Source organism: Sorex araneus, chromosome 3 (genome assembly GCF_027595985.1).
Source record: "Sorex araneus isolate mSorAra2 chromosome 3, mSorAra2.pri, whole genome shotgun sequence".
Taxonomy (NCBI): domain Eukaryota; kingdom Metazoa; phylum Chordata; class Mammalia; order Eulipotyphla; family Soricidae; genus Sorex; species Sorex araneus.
The window spans coordinates 96,369,619-96,388,866 of NC_073304.1; the positions used below are offsets into that span (position 1 = coordinate 96,369,619).

The 19,248-nt window shown below is 47.1% G+C and overlaps 1 protein-coding gene across 1 annotated transcript; it reads left to right on the forward strand.

Annotated features, from left to right (window-relative positions):
- The first annotated feature begins 18 nt into the window (after positions 1 to 18).
- HYKK (hydroxylysine kinase) lies at positions 19 to 18,426 on the forward strand. The gene is made up of 5 exons (XM_004611763.3): positions 19 to 157; positions 3,423 to 3,770; positions 6,789 to 6,928; positions 14,249 to 14,432; positions 16,286 to 18,426. Exons 2-5 carry the CDS (start codon positions 3,425 to 3,427, stop codon positions 16,729 to 16,731), a joined length of 1,116 nt encoding a protein of 371 aa, XP_004611820.3. The 5' UTR covers positions 19 to 157; positions 3,423 to 3,424; the 3' UTR covers positions 16,732 to 18,426.
- The last annotated feature ends 822 nt before the right edge of the window (positions 18,427 to 19,248 follow it).

The following is a 19,248-nucleotide window of genomic DNA, read 5'->3' on the forward strand; positions in this document are numbered from 1 at the left end:
AGTGCAAGCCCGTGATTTGCAAAAGTCTTTCTGGGCCCGGCCGGTGCTGCCTAGTGACGCCCAGGCTTCCCCCGAAGAGGGTCTGCAGCCGCCCCCCACCCCGGGAAAATCAGCTCTCCGATACCCCTTGGTCCCGGCCGGCGGGTCCCCCACTGAGGTAAGTGTCTCCCTGTTTTCACCTTTGCAAGTCGGTGACACTCAAGAGTGCAAAGTCTGATGAGTAAGTTTCAGGCATAAGTTTTGAAAAACGTACCCGCGTACCCAAAGCCTCTGCAAAAACGGGCTAGGACGTTTTCCTCCCAGCAAGCTCCCCCAAACCTGTTCCTTACCAGGAGAAACATCTGTTCTGATTTCGAGCAACAAGAGCTGACCATTCTTTTTGTAGAATGCAGCATCCATCGAAGGGCCATCCAATACTGTACCATAAAATGCAAAGGGGTTGTGTTATTTACAGTTTAGCAGGAGTGAAGCTTGGAATTGGAGTGTTTTGGGAAAAGAGAAAAGTGAGTGTAAGGAACTTATTAAAGTAACTTTTGAAGGACGTTCAGAAATCTTCCAGTGCCCTTGGGGTCGGAGAGATAGCACAGTAGTTAGGGTGTTTGTCTTGCATGCAGCTGACCCGGGTTCCATCTTCGGCATCCCATATGGTTCCCCGAGCACGGCCAGGAATGATTCCTGAGTGCAGAGCCAGGAACCCTTGAGCATTGCTGGGTGTTAACCCCCACCCCAAAATAAAAATAAATTAAAAAATTAAGTTTAGGGACTTAAATTACCGCCAGGGGTAATTCCTGAGTGCAGAGCCAGGAGTAACCCCTGAGCATTACCTAAAAAGCAGAAATAAAAATAAATAAATAAATAAATAAAGTTTAGAAATATTCCAGTGCTTTTGGTTTGTCCCTGGATAGTCAGGAGCTACACTGACTGGATAGTGGCAGAGATTGTCATTACCTAAGTGGCCTTACCCTCACCTTATCTAATAAAGTCAAAATCTCAATTTGATTTCTTCTTTTGAATAAGTATCTTTCCTTAGGATGTAATTATTTCTCTCACTTGTGGATTTAAAAAACAAATTTCCAGCACAAATTTATGTTGTTGTTTTGGGGGCCACACCAGCGATGCTCAGGTATCACTCCTGGTGGGGCTCAGGGAACCTATGGTGTTTGGGATCCAGCCTGAGTTGACAATATCTAAGGCAGGTGCCCTACTTGCTGTACTTTCTTTTTTTTTTTTTTGAAAAAAAAATTCAAGTTCAATTCTTCTTAGCAATAGAAAATATATTATTATTTATTTATTTTTAATTTATTTTTGCTTTTGGGGCCACACCCAGCAATGCTCCTGGCTCTGCATTCAGAAATTACTCCTGGTGGTGCTCAGGGGACCATGTGGGATGCTGGGAATCGAACCTGGGTCGCCCGAGTGCAAGGCAAACGCCCTACCCGCTGTGCTATCACTCCAGCTCCATTCATTGCAATTTAAATAAAGACAGTTTTGGACATTTCAGTAGTACTTAATCCAAGGTCTTCTTTTTTTGCTTTTTGGGTCACATCTGGCGTTGATGCACAGGGTTTACTCCTGGCTCATGCACTCAGAAATTATTCCTGGCATGCTCGGGGGAACCATATGGGATGCTGGGAATCAAACCTGGGTCAGCCATGTGCAAGGCAAATGCCCTACCTGCTGTGCTATCGCTTCAGCCCCCGCAAGCTCATTTTTGGCTTCATCTGGACTGGAGCAATAGTATAGCCAGTAAGGTGTTTGCCTTGCATGCGCCCGACCAGGGTTCGATTTTTCTGTCCCTCTCGGAGAGCCCGGCAAGCTACGGAGAGTATCCTGCCTGCATGGCAGAGCCTGGCAAGCTACCTGTGGCGTATTTGATATGCCAGAAACAGTAACAACAAGTTTCACAATGGAGATGTTACTGGTGCCTGCTCGAGCAAATCGATAAACAATGGTATTGTACTAGTACAAGTACTAGTGCTACAGTGCTGTTTAGTACTTGTCGCCTTGGGAAATTGTTTTCAACAGTCTCTAAGTTTTATTGCTTAGGCTGTTTGTGAGTTATTTTTCAGATGTGCGAGAGCTTACTAAGCACATTTCCTATCTCCCACAGAGCTTCACTCTAGACTTTGCACATTGATTCCTGCCTTTATGCATGATACACTAGACAATCCTTCTGATATAACAAAATTTGTGAATGAAAATAATCATTTGAATATGCGTTATAACACCACAATGTACAGTACTATAATCAAAGGGACATAATCCTGGATTGGGCGTTTAGTGTACAGAGTGATTTTCTGTAATTTGGTAATGTAACATGGGCAAGGCACTAAACCTCACCGACGGATATTATTATCTCTGGAACTAAAGTCGGGGAAAGGGAGATGGGAGAGGAGGAATTAGACAAGCTGAGTTCGTCCTCCTTTTTAATATTTGATTTATATTTTAGTTTTTTTTTTTTTCTGGGGGCAGGGGACTGCACCGCCTGTGCTCAGGATTTACTCTTGGCTCTGAACTCAGGGAACACTCCTGGCAGGCCTAGGGATCTATCTGGGTGCCTGGAATTGAACCTGCAAGCACCTTACCCACTTTACTGTCTTCTGGCACTCTTCACCCTTTTTATACCTATAGGCCTGAACCTATCTTCCATACAGGTCCATGGACCGACAGGGAATTTTTTGGGGGGTGGGGTGTGTGGGTGGGGGATGTCCACCTGGCAATGCTCAGAGACTACTCCTACTCCTGGCTCTGCCCTCAGGAATTACCTCTGACGGTGCTTGGGGGACCACATGGGATGCCGGGGATCCAAACTAGGCTGGCCACGTGCAAGGCAGACACCCTACTCACTGTACTGTCGCTCCAGCTCTGGATTTGCAGTTCTGATTGAGTTGGGAGACCAGTGGTTTTTCAACCTTTCTGCGCCTACAGTCAGGCAGTTGAAGACTCCTGGTCTAGAGGGTGCCCTGTTGCTTTCCTGGTTTGGGTTCTGTTCCTGGAAGCAAACCTCCAGTTTGCAAAGTAAATCTTAAAATAATTGATGATGCAAAGATATTGCTTCACCTGACAGAACACCTGTTTTCTCTCCTTTGCTGATTTTACTTTTTTTCCCCCCAAGTTTAGGTGAAAATTAGTTCTCAAGAAAAGTGCAGAAATAGGGGCCAGAGCAGTTGTGCAGTGGGAAGGGCACTTGCCTTGCACATGGCCCACCTGGGTTTGATCCCCATTACCCCATTTGGTTTCCCTGAGCCCTGCTAGAAGTGGCTTCTGAGTGCAAAGCAGGGAATAAGCCCTGAGCACTGCTGGCTATGTCTCAAAAATAAAAAATGAAAAAAAAATAGTATTGAAAAAAATTAGTATTGGTTTATCAAAAATCAGTTCAATGAAGATATTCATTTACTGTGTCCTTTCCATGTCCCACACAGACATGTCAAATGCTGATGAGCAGCAGGCACAGGCCCTGACCAAACCTGCTTTCACTGAGGCACAAGCCAGTGCACTCGTGGAATCAGTGTTTGGGTTAAAAGTGTCCAAGATCCGGCCGCTTCCTAGCTACGATGACCAAAATTTTCATGTGTGCATTTCAAGAGCCGAAGACACCCCGCAGGGTCCAACCGATTATGTCCTCAAAATCAACAACACTGAGTCCAGCAAAACTCCAGACCTAATCGAGGTACAGAGCCACATCATCATGTTTCTGAGCGCTGCTGGATTCCCCACTGCTGCGGTGCATCGTACCAAGGGAGACAGCATCACCTCACTCCTGTCCATCGGTGAGGCTCCCAGCTTGCGCCACCATCCATGGATGTTGCTGCCTTTTGGCTACAGGGACCCAGATTTCGTAGTTCCAAATATAGATCACCATCATCATCATCATCATCATCCCGTTGATCATCGATTTTCTTGAGCAGTCTCAGTAACGTCTCCATTCATCCTAGCCCTGAGATTTTAGAAGCCTCTCTTTACTCGTCCTTCCCAAGGGTGCCGCATTGGAGGCTCTTTCAGGGTCAGAGGAATGAGACCCATCATTGTTACTGGTTTTGGCATATGAATACGCCCAGGTAGCTTGCCAGGCTCTCCCATGAGGGCAGGACTCTCAGTAGCTTGCCAGGTTCTCCGAGAGGGAGAACTAGGCTATAAGATGTCGCTTCCGGGAGCTTGGTTTTATAGTCTCTGGATGTTGACTATTGATGGGATTGCACGGTGCTGGGAGCAGTTTCTGGGTGTGACCACCTAGCTACTGGAAAATGGGGAATCTGGGCGGAAGAGGCCCAGTCCCCATCCGAGCAGGCTTGGAGGTCTCAGCTCAGGTCCCACACACCTGGGTTCCTCTGCCAGTTCCTTCATGCTGAGGCTCATCCAAACGTGTGGAGAGGGGCCTTGAGCATGGCTGTGGCTGGGTTCTGGAGGTCTTTGGCTGTGGGGACTCTGCTCGGGGTGGGGAGGGAAACTCAGCCCACCCTTTCTGAGGGACCCCAGTGAAGACAGCCAGGCATGGGGGCAAGAGACTCCAAATATAGATGTGGATATTTTTTTTCAGCAGCTGGGAGAGGCCTGGCCATGATTCAAGTGTAGATTGGGACTCTGGTTCAGAATTTGTTAGGCCTGGGATTAGGTGTTACGTCTGCTTTTTCTTTTTTTTTTTTTTGCTTTTGCTTTTGCTTTTTGGGTCACACCTGGCAATGCACAAGGGTTACTCCTGGCTCATGCACTCAGGAATTACTCCTGGTGGTGCTCAGCGGGCTATATGGGATGCTGGGAATCGAACCTGGGTCAGCCGCATGCAAGGCAAACGCCCTACCCGCTGTGCTATCGCTCCAGCCCCTACTTCTGCTTTTGGGGAGTTGCTGGACTTTGCGGAGCTAGGGGACTGCTCCCAGCGGTGTTGGGGAATCATGTAGTTCTGGGAATCGGACTGGTGTTTGCTACATGCAAGGCAAGCCGCTTAACCCCTGTACTAGTTCTCTATCCTAGATATAATATTTTGGGGGGCGGGAGGGAATTCCGAAGCACTGCTCAGAGTCTGGGGGAATCTGGTGATACTTGGCCAGCAGTGCTTGGGGTTCAGTGCTCGGGCCTGAGGGTGTGGAGCTGCTGGGAACCTGCTGTGCTGGGCGCCTCCGCAGATACACCCAGCAGCACCCAGGAGGCATGTGTTGCTGGCGCCTAACCTGGGCCATGTGCATGTTGGGCATGTACCCTAACTGCTGTATTATCTCCTAGCCCCTGGTATTAATAGTTCTGCTTAGAGAAGATGTGACAATCACAGAACAAGGTTTGTTTTATTTGGTATAAACCTGGGGCCTCACACAGGTGAGGCATATACCCTAACACTTGGCTCCATTCCAACATCTCTTATGATTTTGTTTGGTTGGTTGGTGTTTTGTCGGCCACACTTAGCTGTGCTCAGCACATATTCCTGGGTCTGCTCTCAGGGACCTCTCCTGGACGGCTCAGAGCACCATATGGGGTACCAGGGATAGAACCTGGGTTGGCCACATGTAAGACACACCCCCCTTACCTGCTGTACTATTGCTCTGGCTCCTCTGTTGTATTTTTTCCCCCTTTTTTTTGGGGGGGGGTTTCATACCCGGTGATGCACAGCAGTCTCTCCTAGATTATGCATTTGGGAATTATTCCTGGCTCGGGGGACCAAATGGGATGATAGGAATTGAACCCAAGTCAGCTGTGTGCAAGGTAAATGCCCTACCCACCGTGCTATCGCACTAGCCCCCTCTGTTGTGTTTTTAAGCAGAAAGATGATGAAGTATTGGTATGAATCAGAACAGTTGTATGCTTTGGTGCTGTGATATAGTGGAAAAAATAATAGGAAGTAGACATCAGAAAGTTTGGGTTCTACTTTTTATCTTCACTGTCTACGTGACCTTGGGCAAACAACTGAAATTCATAAAGCAACAGGTTCTCATCTGTGAGTCTCGGTCACTTTTACCTCTGACTGCTCAAATGTTATAACAGAGGTGTCTAGTAGAATCCTCTAAGCTGCTGTCTGAAATCAGTTGCTTGGAATTTGTTTTGAAGGCATGGAATTTGGGGGGGAGGGGCAATCCAGCGATGCTCAGGGAACACACTCCTGATTCTGCACTCAGGGATCACTTCTGATAGGAATCAGGGAGCCATATGGGGTGCTGTGGCTCAAACTGGGCTTGGCTGCATGCAGGACAAGCATCCTACCCATTGTACCATCGCTTGGACCCTGTTTTTTTTCTCTCAATCATTAATCCTTTCTATCTAAATTTGCTTCCCTCTAAACAACCAAGTCTCAGAACAGTTCTCAATGAATACCGTCCTGTGTTGTAAACACAAACTATTCCTGATTTGCCCTGGAAGAAACTGGTGATTCTGAGAGCCATTAAAAAAACCCCAAAACCCACAGTTGTATGATTCAATTAATAAAAAAAGAAGAAAAATTCCACACTTTGCTCAATTTCAAGCTTATGAAGGGGTGTTTTAGTCATTTATTTATCAAAGCAGATAATTTATGTTTAGTACTAAGGCCAACAAATTGGAGTTATAATTTTGTTGATACCTAAACAGCTGATTCCAGTGTTTTACGATTTGGCAGTTTCACATGCTTAGGCTGTTTTACATGCTTGATTGATCCACCCGCCCTGTCTCATATAATCCTGCCCAGTTCATTTGGTTAGCACTTTCCCTCTTGGTCCATATTCTCTAATCTCTATTATTCTTGGCAATCATTTGCAGAGGCAGAATTGTCTCCAGTCATTTTTTTTCAAGGCCAGTTGAAAGCATGTATCATTCCATCCATTTAGATCAAGGCTCTGAAACCAAAAGCTACTTGGTGAGGCTGCTGACTTACCTCCCTGGAAGACCCATCGCAGAGATCCCCATGAGCCCCCAGCTGTTATATGAAATTGGAAAGCTGGCCGCCAGGTTGGATCAGACCCTGGAGGTAAGACTTGGGGGGGTTGTTTCGAAGAGTTTGGGTCTGGAGGAGGCCTTCTAAACAGTGCTCAGGGGGGATTCTGCCCGAGATTCTCAGCCTACAGACTGACTCGTGCAGATGTGGTGCTGCTCAGGCCCTAGGGAGCTGGGGACCCTGGACCCCGGCACACCTAGCAGTGCTCAGAGTCCTCCAGGGCTGCTCCTGGCGGTCCTTGGGGGACCAGGTGGTGCTGAGGATCAGCCTGGAGTCTGCTGCATGCAAGTCGTGTACCTGTTTATGAGAGTTTTGTTAATTTTTGAAAAATTTTTGGTTTGGGTTTGTTATTTGGGCCACACCTGGCAGCACTCAGGCCTTACTCCTGGCTCTGTGCTCAGGGATCACTCGTGGTGGACTCAGGGGACCATAGGCAATGCTGGGGATCGAACCCCAGTTGGCCATGTGCAAGGCAAGTGCCTTACCTGCTGTGCTTTTGTTCTGGCCCCGGTCATGTGTCTGTGCTTGGCAAGGCAGTTCTGCCCTGTAGTTAGCTACCTGGGGTCTGTTCAGCAGTTTCTTTTTTTTTCCTTTTTGGGTACACCTAGCGATGCACAGGAGTTACTCCTGGCTCTGCACTCAGGAATTACTCCTGGCGGTGCTCGGGGGACCGTATAGGATGCTGGGAATCGAACCCAGGTTGTTTGCATGCAAGGCAAACGCCCTCCCCACTGTGCTATCGCTGTAGCCCCTCTGCCCAGCACTATTTGAAATTGTCTTACAAGGCACAGGGGCAGCCCCAGCGGGAACCAGGAAGCACATTCCTCCCTCGGTAGAGTGTTGCAGTTTTCGTCTAATGTATCTTTACCTGTATTGGCTCCCCTCCCCTCACCCTGTCTCTCTGCAGGTGTTTAAGTTCTCAGTTTGGGCGTGAGCATGGAATCCGTTCAGGATAGGGCCCAGGTGCAGTCCCTTAATCCTGTGGGTGTGGCGGAAGTTGGGACTGGCCTGTTGGGGGTGTTGCTGGGCCACTGATGAGTCTAGGTATGGGGGTGCGAGGCAGAGGGGAGGGGAGCCTTTGAAGTGAAGGGCTCTGGCTGCCTGGACTGGAGTTTGGCTGTGGCTGGAAGGACAGGAGGACAACCTCAGGCTCTGAAGGTATCCCTCAAGGAGAAGCAGGAACAAGGATAAGCAGGAACTACTCTGAGCATGCCTGTGAGCTGCATGCTGGGAGCTTCGTACGGAAGGGAACAGTGTGTGGGAAATGGGAACCAGGATTAAACTCTCAGGCTCAGGCTGGCATTTGCCGGAGACAGGAGGAGAGTGGGTCGGGCAGAGTCAGCACTTTCAGGGCGCTCCTGTTTGGGCCGGGCCTTCAGTCTGTTCCCGCCTATGCAGATGACTGTAAGAGTGCTCTCCATACTCTCATTTCATTCCTTTTTTTGATTTTGGGTCTCACCTGGTGGTGCTCAGGACTTCCTCTGCACTCAGGGATCACCCCTGGCAGGCTCAGATGACCCTCTTGGTTGCCCGGGATTGAACCGGGTTGACCACATGATTGGCAAACACCCTGCCCACTGTCCTACTGCTCTGGCCCCTGAGACAAAGATCTGAACTGGTGAGTGGTGGGGCCAGTTGAAACCCAAATCTGTTTCCACAAGTGGATTCCAAGTATCCTCCCCCAGCCCACTGGAGGGTGCTTGGAGCTGAGGTTCCTGTGGGTGACACGAGGTAACAGTGCCACTGTCATAGAAGGTGACGTAAGCCTGCCTTGGTGAACTACTGCCCAACCAGTCTTACAATTCTCCCTCCCTCTTTCCCTCCCACCCTTCCCCCTGCCCAGCAGGGCTTGAGAGACCATGGTGTGCCAGGGATTGAATTCAGGATCTCATACACTCAAGGCATATGTTCTGTCACTTAAGCCACACCCCGGCCCCCAATTTCACCTTTTAAAAATAGGGGTTGCTTGGGAATGGAGGAATGGAGAGATAGTACAATGGGTAAGGCGCTTGATTTGCATGTGGCTGACCCGGCTTCAGTTCCCAGCATCTTATATGTTCCCTGAGCACTGTCAGGAGTGATTCCTGAGTGCAGAGCCAAGCCAGGAGTAACCACTGAGCATTGTCAGGTGTGGCCCAAACACCCTCCTCAAAAAAAAGCCCAAAAAAACAAAAACCAGGGCTGGAGTGATAGCACAGTGGATAGGGCGTTTGCCTTGCACGCGGCTGACCTGGGTTCAATTCCTAGCATCCCATATGGTCCCCTGAGCACCGCCAGGAGTAATTCCTGTGTATTGCCGGTGTGACCCAAAAAGACAAAAAAAACAAAAAACAAAAAAGAACAAAACAAAACAAAAAAAACAACCAAAAAGACAGGCTCCAGTGGCGCAGTGCCTCAGGCCAGTGCAGCCTAGCACTGTTCTGCTCTGGCATCGCGGGGTGCGCTTGCAGTGTCAGGGATCCTCTCAGCGCCTCACACAGGCTGTGTTCTGCTCTTCCATCCGAGGCATCTTTCCAGCCCCTCATATTTTAATTAAAAACACTTTTTTTGTTTTGTTTTTGGCCACACCTAGTGGTGCCGAGGGCTGACTCCTGGCTCTGCGCTCAGAAATCACTCCTGGCGGGGTTTGGGGATCATATGTGGTGTCAGGAATCAAATCTGGGCCAACTGCATGCAAGGCAAACTCCTTATCTGCAGTACTATCAACCCAGCCCTCCTCATTTTTTTTTTTTTTGATTTTTGGGTAACACCCAACAATGCTCAGGGGTTGTTCCTGGCTCTGCACTCAGGAAATACTACTGACAGTGCTCGGCGGACCATATGGGGTGCTTAGAATCGAGCCCAGGTTGGCCGAGTGCAAGGCAGATGCCCTCCCCACTGTGCTGTCGCTTTGGCCCATCCCCCCTCATATTTTTTTGAAGAATGAAAGTAACATATGAAAATAAGCAGTATAACAGCAGCATTCGGGTACAAACTGGTCTCCCCCTCCATCCCCTCCATCTGTACTCTGTACCCAACCCTCGCTGCTTTTTAGTGCTTACCCTGCAGGGTTCATGGTCCGCGTGGCATTGGTTAACTGGGTGGTCAGGAGAGTGAGTCCCGGTGCAGAGGAAGCACTGGAAAGGTTGATTCTGCAGAAAGGGGACAAGTCCACACTTTGGCTCCTGGGCGGACAGTCCTGGAGTGAAGGATTAATCCTGTTGTGAGGCCCCTGTTACCGTAAACCCCCTGGTGTGGGTGTTATCAGAGAGGTTGGGCCAGAGGAGGGGCCAGGCCAGCCGCTCAGCAGGAGGGAAGGCACCTCGTGTGGCGTGGCAGGTATGTTTCTTTGGGGAGTGCGGGTGGGGTGAGAGTAGTGTTGGGCCATACTCAGGTAATCCTCAGGGGCTATTCCTGCCTCTGTACTGAGGAGTGACCCCTGGCAATACTTGGGCGACCGTATGTAGTGCTGGGATGGAACCAGGGTCAGCTGTACGCGAGGCCTTAACCCCTGTACTCTCTGACCACGTGGGAAATGTTCACACATGGCCGCTCAGAGGGGATATGGTGACAACAAGGGTATGGGAAGGATTTCAAACACCAGGCTCTGGGAGTAGGTGCTCTCTCAATTTTGTCTTTATTTTTTTACTTTTTTGCTTTTTGGGTCACACCTGGCGATGGACAGGGGTTACTCCTGGTTTTGCACTCAGGAATTACTCCTGGCAGTGCTCAGGGGACCATATGGGATGTTGGGAATTGAACCCGGGTCTGCTGTGTGCAAGGCAAACGCCCTACTTGCTGTACTATCACTCCAGCCTTTTACTTTTCTAATCTTTTTATCCCCCCAATTTTGAGGAGCATTTTTAAAACAAAATTAAAGAAAACAATTTAATTGAATCAACATGAGATGCATAGTTATAAAATTGTCCATGGTTTCAGTCATACAATGTTCCAATACTAATCCCTCCACCAGTGTACATTTCCCACCACCAGTGTCCCCAGTTTCCCTCCTGCCACCCCTTCCTCACCCCAGTCTGCCTTCTTCTCTCTATCTCTGTCTCTGTCTCTTTCTTTCTCTCTTTCCTTCTGGGCATTATGGTTGGCAATATGAGTACTGAAAGGTACCAAGGTGCACAACATGTTTGGTGACGGCGAGCTGCCTCCAGCCCTCCCCAGCAGAGGAACAAAGAGATGGGATGACATGGACACATGATCCAGATGGTCAGTTTAATTCCAAAACTGAATAACTTATATAGACGATCTGAGGGGGTTCGAGGTACAGGACTGCACATAGGTGTGATTGACCATTTACAGAGGTAAAGCGTTTTGGCGGAGGCAATTCTTTTGGGGGGATTAACTCAAAGAAACGTTTTGTCTCCCAGTACCACCTATATTGCTTTTCTCTTTTTCCTTGCTGCTAGTACATGCTAAACAAGTAAGCTTACTTCTTATTAAAGCTTGCAGTTATGTGGTAAACACAGAGATATAGATTCTAAAATGTAGTTCTCTGGGCTCTGAGGGCAAGCAAGGGTTAAAAGCCAGCTAGGCTTTTACCATAATTCCCAGACTAGTCCCTCAGTCTGGTTTAGCTTTCCCTACCCCATGGGTCCTGTCTCTAGTCATCATGGCTTATGTTGAGACTGAGCTTTATGCTTTCTAGACTGTCCCATTTCAATGCCGGGGAGCTTTGCTGCTTGCCCTTTGGGTCCACCCAGAGGTGCCTTGGTGGGATGCTGTTCCAGTGTTAAGAACGACGGCAACTGAAGACCGAATCAATTAATTATGATGGATGCCCAGAGTCTGAGATACTTATATCTCAGAGTCAACTAACTGAAATATTGGGAGCATAGCATTAATGGTCTTTCTGTGTTTAAGCAAAGAATATTGTTCCACAGTAAAATATGAAAAGGTTATAGGGAAAGAGAAAGGCAAGTAATTCACTACAGATAAATTCAGAGTCAGGGCTGGAGCGATAGTACCGCAGGTAGGGTGTTTGCCTTGTATGCGGATGACCTGGGTTCAATCCCTGGCATCCCATATAGTTCCCTGAGCACCGCCAGGAGTAATTCCTGAGCATCCCTAGGTGTGACCCAAAAGGAAAAACAAATCCAGAGACACAGGTTTGACTTTTTAAGTAACTAAGCCTGACTTGAGGAATCTAGAGGCTAACAGAATGAGAGGTAAAGCACAAAGAAAGGTTAAAGATAAACTCGGGGTATACAAGTGCCCATAAAAGCATGATAAGCTTCTCTGTGGAGAGGAAAAGGGGCTGATGAAACCTAAAACACTTTGTGTTAATATCCAACAATCATATATATCCCTTTACCTCCTTCCAGCCCTCAGTTCTTGTCCAGAGTAATTATTTCCAACTATCATTGTCGTTGTCATTGGGGTGGAACGATAGCACAGCGGATAGGGCATTTGCCTTGCACACGGCTGACGCAGGTTTGATTCCTCCATCCCTCTGGAGAGCCCGGCAAGCTACTGGGAGTATCCCGCCCACATGGCAGAGCCTGGCAAGCTACCTGTAGCTTATTCAATATGCCAAAAACAGTAACAAGTCTCACAATGGAGACGCTACTGGTGCCCACTCGAGCAAATCAATGAACCACAGGACGACAGTGCTACAGCGCTATTATTGTTATAGTGATCCCTTCTCTATCCTGTTACCTCCCACCATCCATTCCTCCCATCCCCCACCATTTGTGGAAGCTTCCAAGCATGGACCATTGTTTCTACTGTCCTTGTATATTAGTTTTATACTATGGTGTGTTTTTTTTATCACGATGGAGACATTACTGGTGCCCGCTCGAGCAAATCAATGAGCAACGGGATGACAGTGACAGTGATAGTGACTGTTTTTTTATTTTTTGTATCCCACAAATGAGTGAAGTTGGTTTGTCTGTCTCTTGAGGAGCACTTTATTTTTTAAGTCAAAATAGGGACTAGAAATATGGCTCGGTGGTAGAACACTTCCCCCCACCCATATTTGAGGGCCTAGATTTGATTTCTAGTCTCCCCCACAATGCTTCAGTTTCACACCATGCACACACACACACACAAAGATGAGAAATCAAACAAAATACAAACCTCCGGATGTATCACCTGCCTCTGGTCTGTATTGTTGACCGGGATCATATTCTTTACATGAGTGGGGGTGTCTGTATGCTGGGTTGTGATGGGGAATGTAGTTCAGGGATGGGGAGATGGCTTAGAAAGTTGGAGTTGGGGTTGGAGTGATAGCAGAGCGGGTAGGGCGTTTGCCTTGCACGCGGCCGACCCGGGTTCGAATCCCAGCATCCCATATGGTCCCCTGAGTACCGCCAGGAGTAATTCCTGAGTGCATGAGCCAGGAATGACCCCTGTGCATTGCCGGGTGTGACCCAAAAAGCAAAAAAAAAAAAAAAGTTGGAGTGCATGTCTTATAGCTGGAAGCCTTCAGTTGAGTCCCCAGCAACATAGGATTCACTGAACACCTTGGGAGTGACCCCCAAGCACAGGAGGGTCTTGGTATTCCTAGCACTGCTTAAATGGAAAAAGAAGTATATTTCATCTTGAAACTAATGTGCACTGTAGCACTGTCTTCCGGTTTTGCTTGAGCAGGCACCAGTAACAAGTAACAAGTCCATTTTGAGACTTGTTACTGTTTTTGGCATATTGAATACAATATACCACAGGTATGTTTCCAGACTCTGTGGTGCTGGCGGGATACTCTCGATAGCCTGCCGGGCTATTTTTTTTCTTTCTTTTTTTTCTTTTCTTTTTTGGGTTATTCCCAGCTGTACTCAAGAGTTTAGTCCTGGCTCTGCAGTCAGGGATCACTCTGGTAGGCTCTGCAGAGCAGGTGGGGTAGCAGGGATCAACCCAAATCAGCCACATGTGGGGCAAGGGCCCCACCCACCCTGCTAAAGATAATAATTGCTCGGGACTCACATGAAGTGTTGTTATATTGTGGGCTCATTAACTAGAGCAGGTCAAGGACCCTAGGAGAAATGCTGTTGTAATTGAATGTGGGGGTCTTGAAAAGTCTGGCAATAAAAAATTTCTGAGAGTTCAGAAACAAAAAATAAATTCAGGGCTGGAGTGATAGGACAGCAAGTAAGACATCTGATTGTACCTGGCCAACTGGATTTGATATTCAACACCACAAAGAGTCTCTGAGCACAGAGTCAGGAGTAATCCCTGAGCACCACTGGGTGTGACACTTCCCGTCCCCAGCAAAAAATCTAGGATCAACTACTTAGGAATCTGCCTGTTTCTGGCAGTGTTCCTTCAAGTTGCATTTCTCATGCAAAAAGGGGCTGCAAGTGTAAAAGCTTGAGAAGCCCCACCCTAGCTTAGAAGGAGTCTAAGAGTTTCTTGCTTTTGATTTAGAAATTCCAGCATCCAAAGTTAAGTAGTCTCCATCGGGAGAACTTCATCTGGAATCTGAGAAACGTTCCTCTTTTGGAGAAGTATCTGCATGCCTTGGGGCAGGATCGAAATCGAGAGATTGTTGAGCACGTTATCCAGTTGTTCAAGAATGAAGTAACAGCCAAGTTAAAGCAGTTTCGAGAATGTGAGTACTCCCCTATTTTTTTTAAAGTTGATAGTTAAATTTTAAGACATCAGGAAAGTATATAGGTATGACTTTGCTTTAAAATTTTTGTCAGGGGTTGATAGCACAGCGGGTAGGGCATTTGCCTTGCACACAGCTGACCTGGTTTCCATGCACAGCATCCCATGTGGTCCCCCGAGCACCACCAGGAGTAATTCCTGAGTGCAGAGCCAGAAGTAACCCCTATGCACTGCTGGGTATGACCCAAAAATAAACACAAAATAATTTTTTAAAAAAATTGCCATACGTGGCCCAAGAGATAGTACAAAGTGTTTGCCTTGAACGCAGCTGACCTGGGCACGATCTGCAGCTTCCTCTATGGTCCCCTGAGCACTGCCAGGAATAATTCCTGAATGCAGAGTCTGGAGTTAACTTCTGAACAATACCAGGCATGACCCCCTCAATTTTTTTTTTTTTTTTTTGCTATGTTCCCTCCTGTTGCTTTTCAAAAAATAGTACTTTTACTTTCCTTAACATTCTAGATTTAAAGCCCACTCTAAACTTTTTTTTTCTTTTTGGGTTACACCTGGCGATGCACAGGGGTTACTCCTAGCTCTGCACTCAGGAATCACTCCTGGCAGTGCTCAGGGGACCATATGGGATGCTGGGATTCGAACCCGGGTCGGCTGCATGCAAGGCAAACGCCCTACCCGCTGTGCTATTACTCCAGCCCCGCCCACTCTAAACTTTAAGTATTTTACTTCTTTCTTTTAACTAAATTTCCATATAGGTTTCAACATCATGACTATTTGTGTGTTCAGAAATTATGTATAGACTGTATAGCAGGAAGGGTACTTGTCTTTCCTATGACAGACCTGGGTTTGATTGATCCCTGGCACTCCTTATATCCCCTGAACCCCACCAGGAGTCATCTCTGTACATAGAACCAAGAATAAGCCCTGAGCACTGCCAGGTGTGGCCCCAAAACAAAAACAAACAAACAAACAAAAAAGAAATGATGTATAGTTGTGTTTTGCATCTTTTCACTCTTTAGATAAATGGCATCACCCTATAAATCATCATTCTGTGACCTGCTTTTAAACTGGCTTGTTTTTTATTTAATTTAATTAATTAATTAATTAATTAATTTTTGGGTCACACCTGGCAATGCACAGGGGTTACTCCTGACTCAGCACTCAGGAATCACCCCTGGCGGTACCCAGGGGACCATATGGGATGCTGGGAATTGAACCCGGTTTGGCCACATGCAAGGCAAACGCCCTACCTGCTGTGCTATCACTCCAGCCCCTGGTTTGTTATTTTGATTGACCCATTTACTCTGAGTTTCTAGTTCATTCACACATGCAACAGGACTTCTCACCATTTTGGAGATTGGACACGTTGCTATCAGGCCCCACGTGAGGGTCCTGGTGAGAGCTGTGCCTGGGTGCTGGCTGGCCTCCTTTTCTGAGCTCAGCAGGAGAGAGAGGAGGCAGCTCTCTGGTGTCTCTTAGGAAGGTCTCATGCCAGGGTCCGGAGTATAGTACAGCATGTAAGGCATTTATGCAGCATGTACACCAGCCCCTGGTTTCAACTGTCTTTTTGTTTTGTTTTTTGGGACACAGTGATCAGGATCATCCACTCCTGGCAGTTCTTGGAGAACCATATGGGATGCTGGGGATCGATCCCAGGTCAGCCGTATGCAAGGCAAGGGGCCTACTCGCTGTATGGTCTCTCCAGCCCCTGAGTTTCTACCTTTCAACTGCTCATCCAGTTATTTGAGCAATCATGCCTGAGAATGAGTAATGAAAAGAGACTAATGTAGGGTCTGAAGTAACCTTTTTATTTACATGGTTTGATTTTTCTCCTTTCAGGTATCAATCACGGGGACCTTAATGACCACAACATCTTGGTAGAGCCCAGCAAGTCGGCTTCAGGAAATGGACACCAAGTGTCCGGGGTTCTCGACTTTGATGACATGAGCTACGGCTACTATGTGTTTGAGGTGGCTATCACCATTATGTACATGATGATTGAGAGTAAGGACCCTATTCAAGTGGGAGGCCATGTTCTGGCGGGGTTCGAGAGCATCATTCCGCTGACAGCTGTAGAGAGGAGTGCTTTGTACCTACTTGTGTGCAGTCGCTTTTGCCAGTCATTGGTCATGGCTGCGTATTCTTGCCAGCTCCAGCCAGAGAACAGAGAATACATCATGATTACTGCAAAAACTGGGTGGAAGCACTTACAGCAACTGTATGACATGGGTCAAAAAGCGGTAGAAGAAATCTGGTTCGAAACTGCCAAGTCTTACAAATCTTAGGTTTCCATGTGACTAGATAAAAGTTCACAGGAACTGGTAATTAAAAACTCAGTAGAGGGCTGGAGAGATAGTACAGTGCTGGAAAGGTGGCTTGCCTTGCACACGGCCGGCCTGGGTTGGATCTCTGAAACATTATATGATTCACTGAGCCCTTTGAGGGAGTGATTCCTGATTGCAGAGCCAGGAGTAGCTCCTGAGCATCACTGGGTGTGGCCTAAAAACAAAACCCCAATAGAACAAAATCTTTATTTTTTTGTTTGCTTTTCGGCTACTTCCAGGAATACTCAGGGTTTACTCCTGGCTCTACACTCAGGAATTACTCCTGGTGGTGCTCAGGGAACCATATGGGATGCCAGGGATTGACCCGGGTGCAAGGCAAGCACTTTCCCCTCTGGCTCCAGAATAAAATCTTAATTTTATGGAGAATTTCCATGCACAGCTAAAATATAAATTGGTGGAATGAATCAGTGCTATGTTCTTCAATGTCATGATCACTTTCAAACTCAAGTACTCCATAAGCAATAGCATGTTTTGTTGGAGGGTTCATGTGCCATGTGTATAAAATATGCAGAATGATACTTTCAATAAGATCCTCTCTCGGGGCTGTTTCCATCCTAAGATCAATACTTAGACTTGGAAAGATACATATTTATAGATATATTCACATATTTAAATCACGGCCATAGCATACAGACCTAGCTAATAGATCACCAATTCTCTTAGCTGTCTCTTCTCTCTCCATTCTAGAATTCCACTCTACTGTTAGGCAAGTGCTCCACCCGCTGTACTATCACTCCCGCTGTACCTAACACTCTTTCAATTAGCAGAAAAGTACTGTAATTCTGTTAATCCACATATCTACCTCTCCACTTGTCAATCGAAAGTCCCCAAACTAGGTTTCCCAATGAATTTTCTTATATTATTCATTTGTATCATTTTTGTATTCATCTTAGACTTCTCTATGACTTAGCTTCCTTATCAGTTAAGTTGGAGTAACAATAATATCTATTGCAAGGGTTGTGAGAATTCTAAAGAGAATAATGCAAAGTTCTTAGCCCAGTTTGATACATAATGCTCTGTAGCACTGTTGTCCTGTTGTTCATCGATTTGCTCAAGTGGGCACCAGTAACATCTCCATTGTGAGACTTGTTACTGTTTTTGGCATATTGAATATGCCACGGGTAGCTTGCCAGGTTCTGCCGTGCGGGTTGGATACTCTTGGTAGCTTGCTGGGCTCTCTGAGAGGGATGGAGGAATCGAACCTGGGTTGGCCGTGTGCAAGACAAACGCCCTACCCGCTGTGCTATCGCTCCAGTCCTTGATATATCCCGTTGCTCATTGATTTGTTTGAGTGGGCACCAGTAACGTTTCTCATTGTGAGACTTATTGTTACTGTTTTTAGGCATATTCAATATGCCACAGGTAGCTTGCCAGGCTCTGCCGTGCAGGCACAATACTCTCGGTAGCTTGCCGGGCTCTCCGAGAGGGGCGGAGGAATCAAACACAGGTCGGCCGCATGAAAGGTGAACGCCCTACTGCTGTGCTATCGCTCCAGCCTGTCCTTGATACATAATAGACATAAATATTTACTAAGTAAAACATTCCAGATTACCCAAAGCAATAATATTGGAGTGACTTTTTATTTGCCACTCACAGTGTTATGATTTTTTAAGAAATCAGAAATTTACGCGAACCTTCCTCTCTTGCCTTAAGTTTGTAACAGTATGTAATAAAAACCATTACTTAAAAACTTTACTTCATTCTTCCTTCTGATACCAGCCACAGGGTTTTTCTCTCCTATTGAACAATTCTGGAAGTACTCCGAGTCAGCCGCAAAACTGCATCCACTCAGGAGCAGTCAGGGGTCCAAGTCCTCAGCCTCCCATCTGGCCAAGGGGCGTGTAAATAAGGATTCACAGCCCTCTTGAGTTTGGCGGTGTGCTGGAACAGCTTATAGAACTCAGGGCAGTGCTTTCTGCACTCATTAAAGACAGGCGAGCCAGAGGAGAGGCATGCTATCTACTGTACTATCACTCCAGCCCCCTGGCTCATGAAGCGCCTGAGACCTGGGCCTTACCACCTTCTGGCCCCTCTATTTGGAGTTACTGTGAAGGCCTCAATGTGTTGGCAAGAAGAATGAAATCACTGACGGTTGATGATTATGCCAATCCCCAGCACCTCTCTCCTTGCATAAAGATCCATGGGCTATATGGAAAGTTCTAGGGTCTGATGATGAATGGAGGTACCTCTGGCAGCCAGTCCCCTCCCCTAGCATCACTTCATGAGTGTAAGTTTAGGTAAGGGGCTGATTTTCACCGAGGAGTGACAAGGGGTCTTTAGGACCTTTGTACCAGGCTTCAGGACAGAGGCCAACCATGTATTATTGTTTTCTGTGAGTTATCTCATGTAACCTCCACAATAAATTAATGAGTGGTATGGTTCTGATAAATGTCCATTTTCAGCTGGAGTAACAGATGCTTTAAAAGTTCACTTAAAAAATAGTGAAGTAATTGCTGA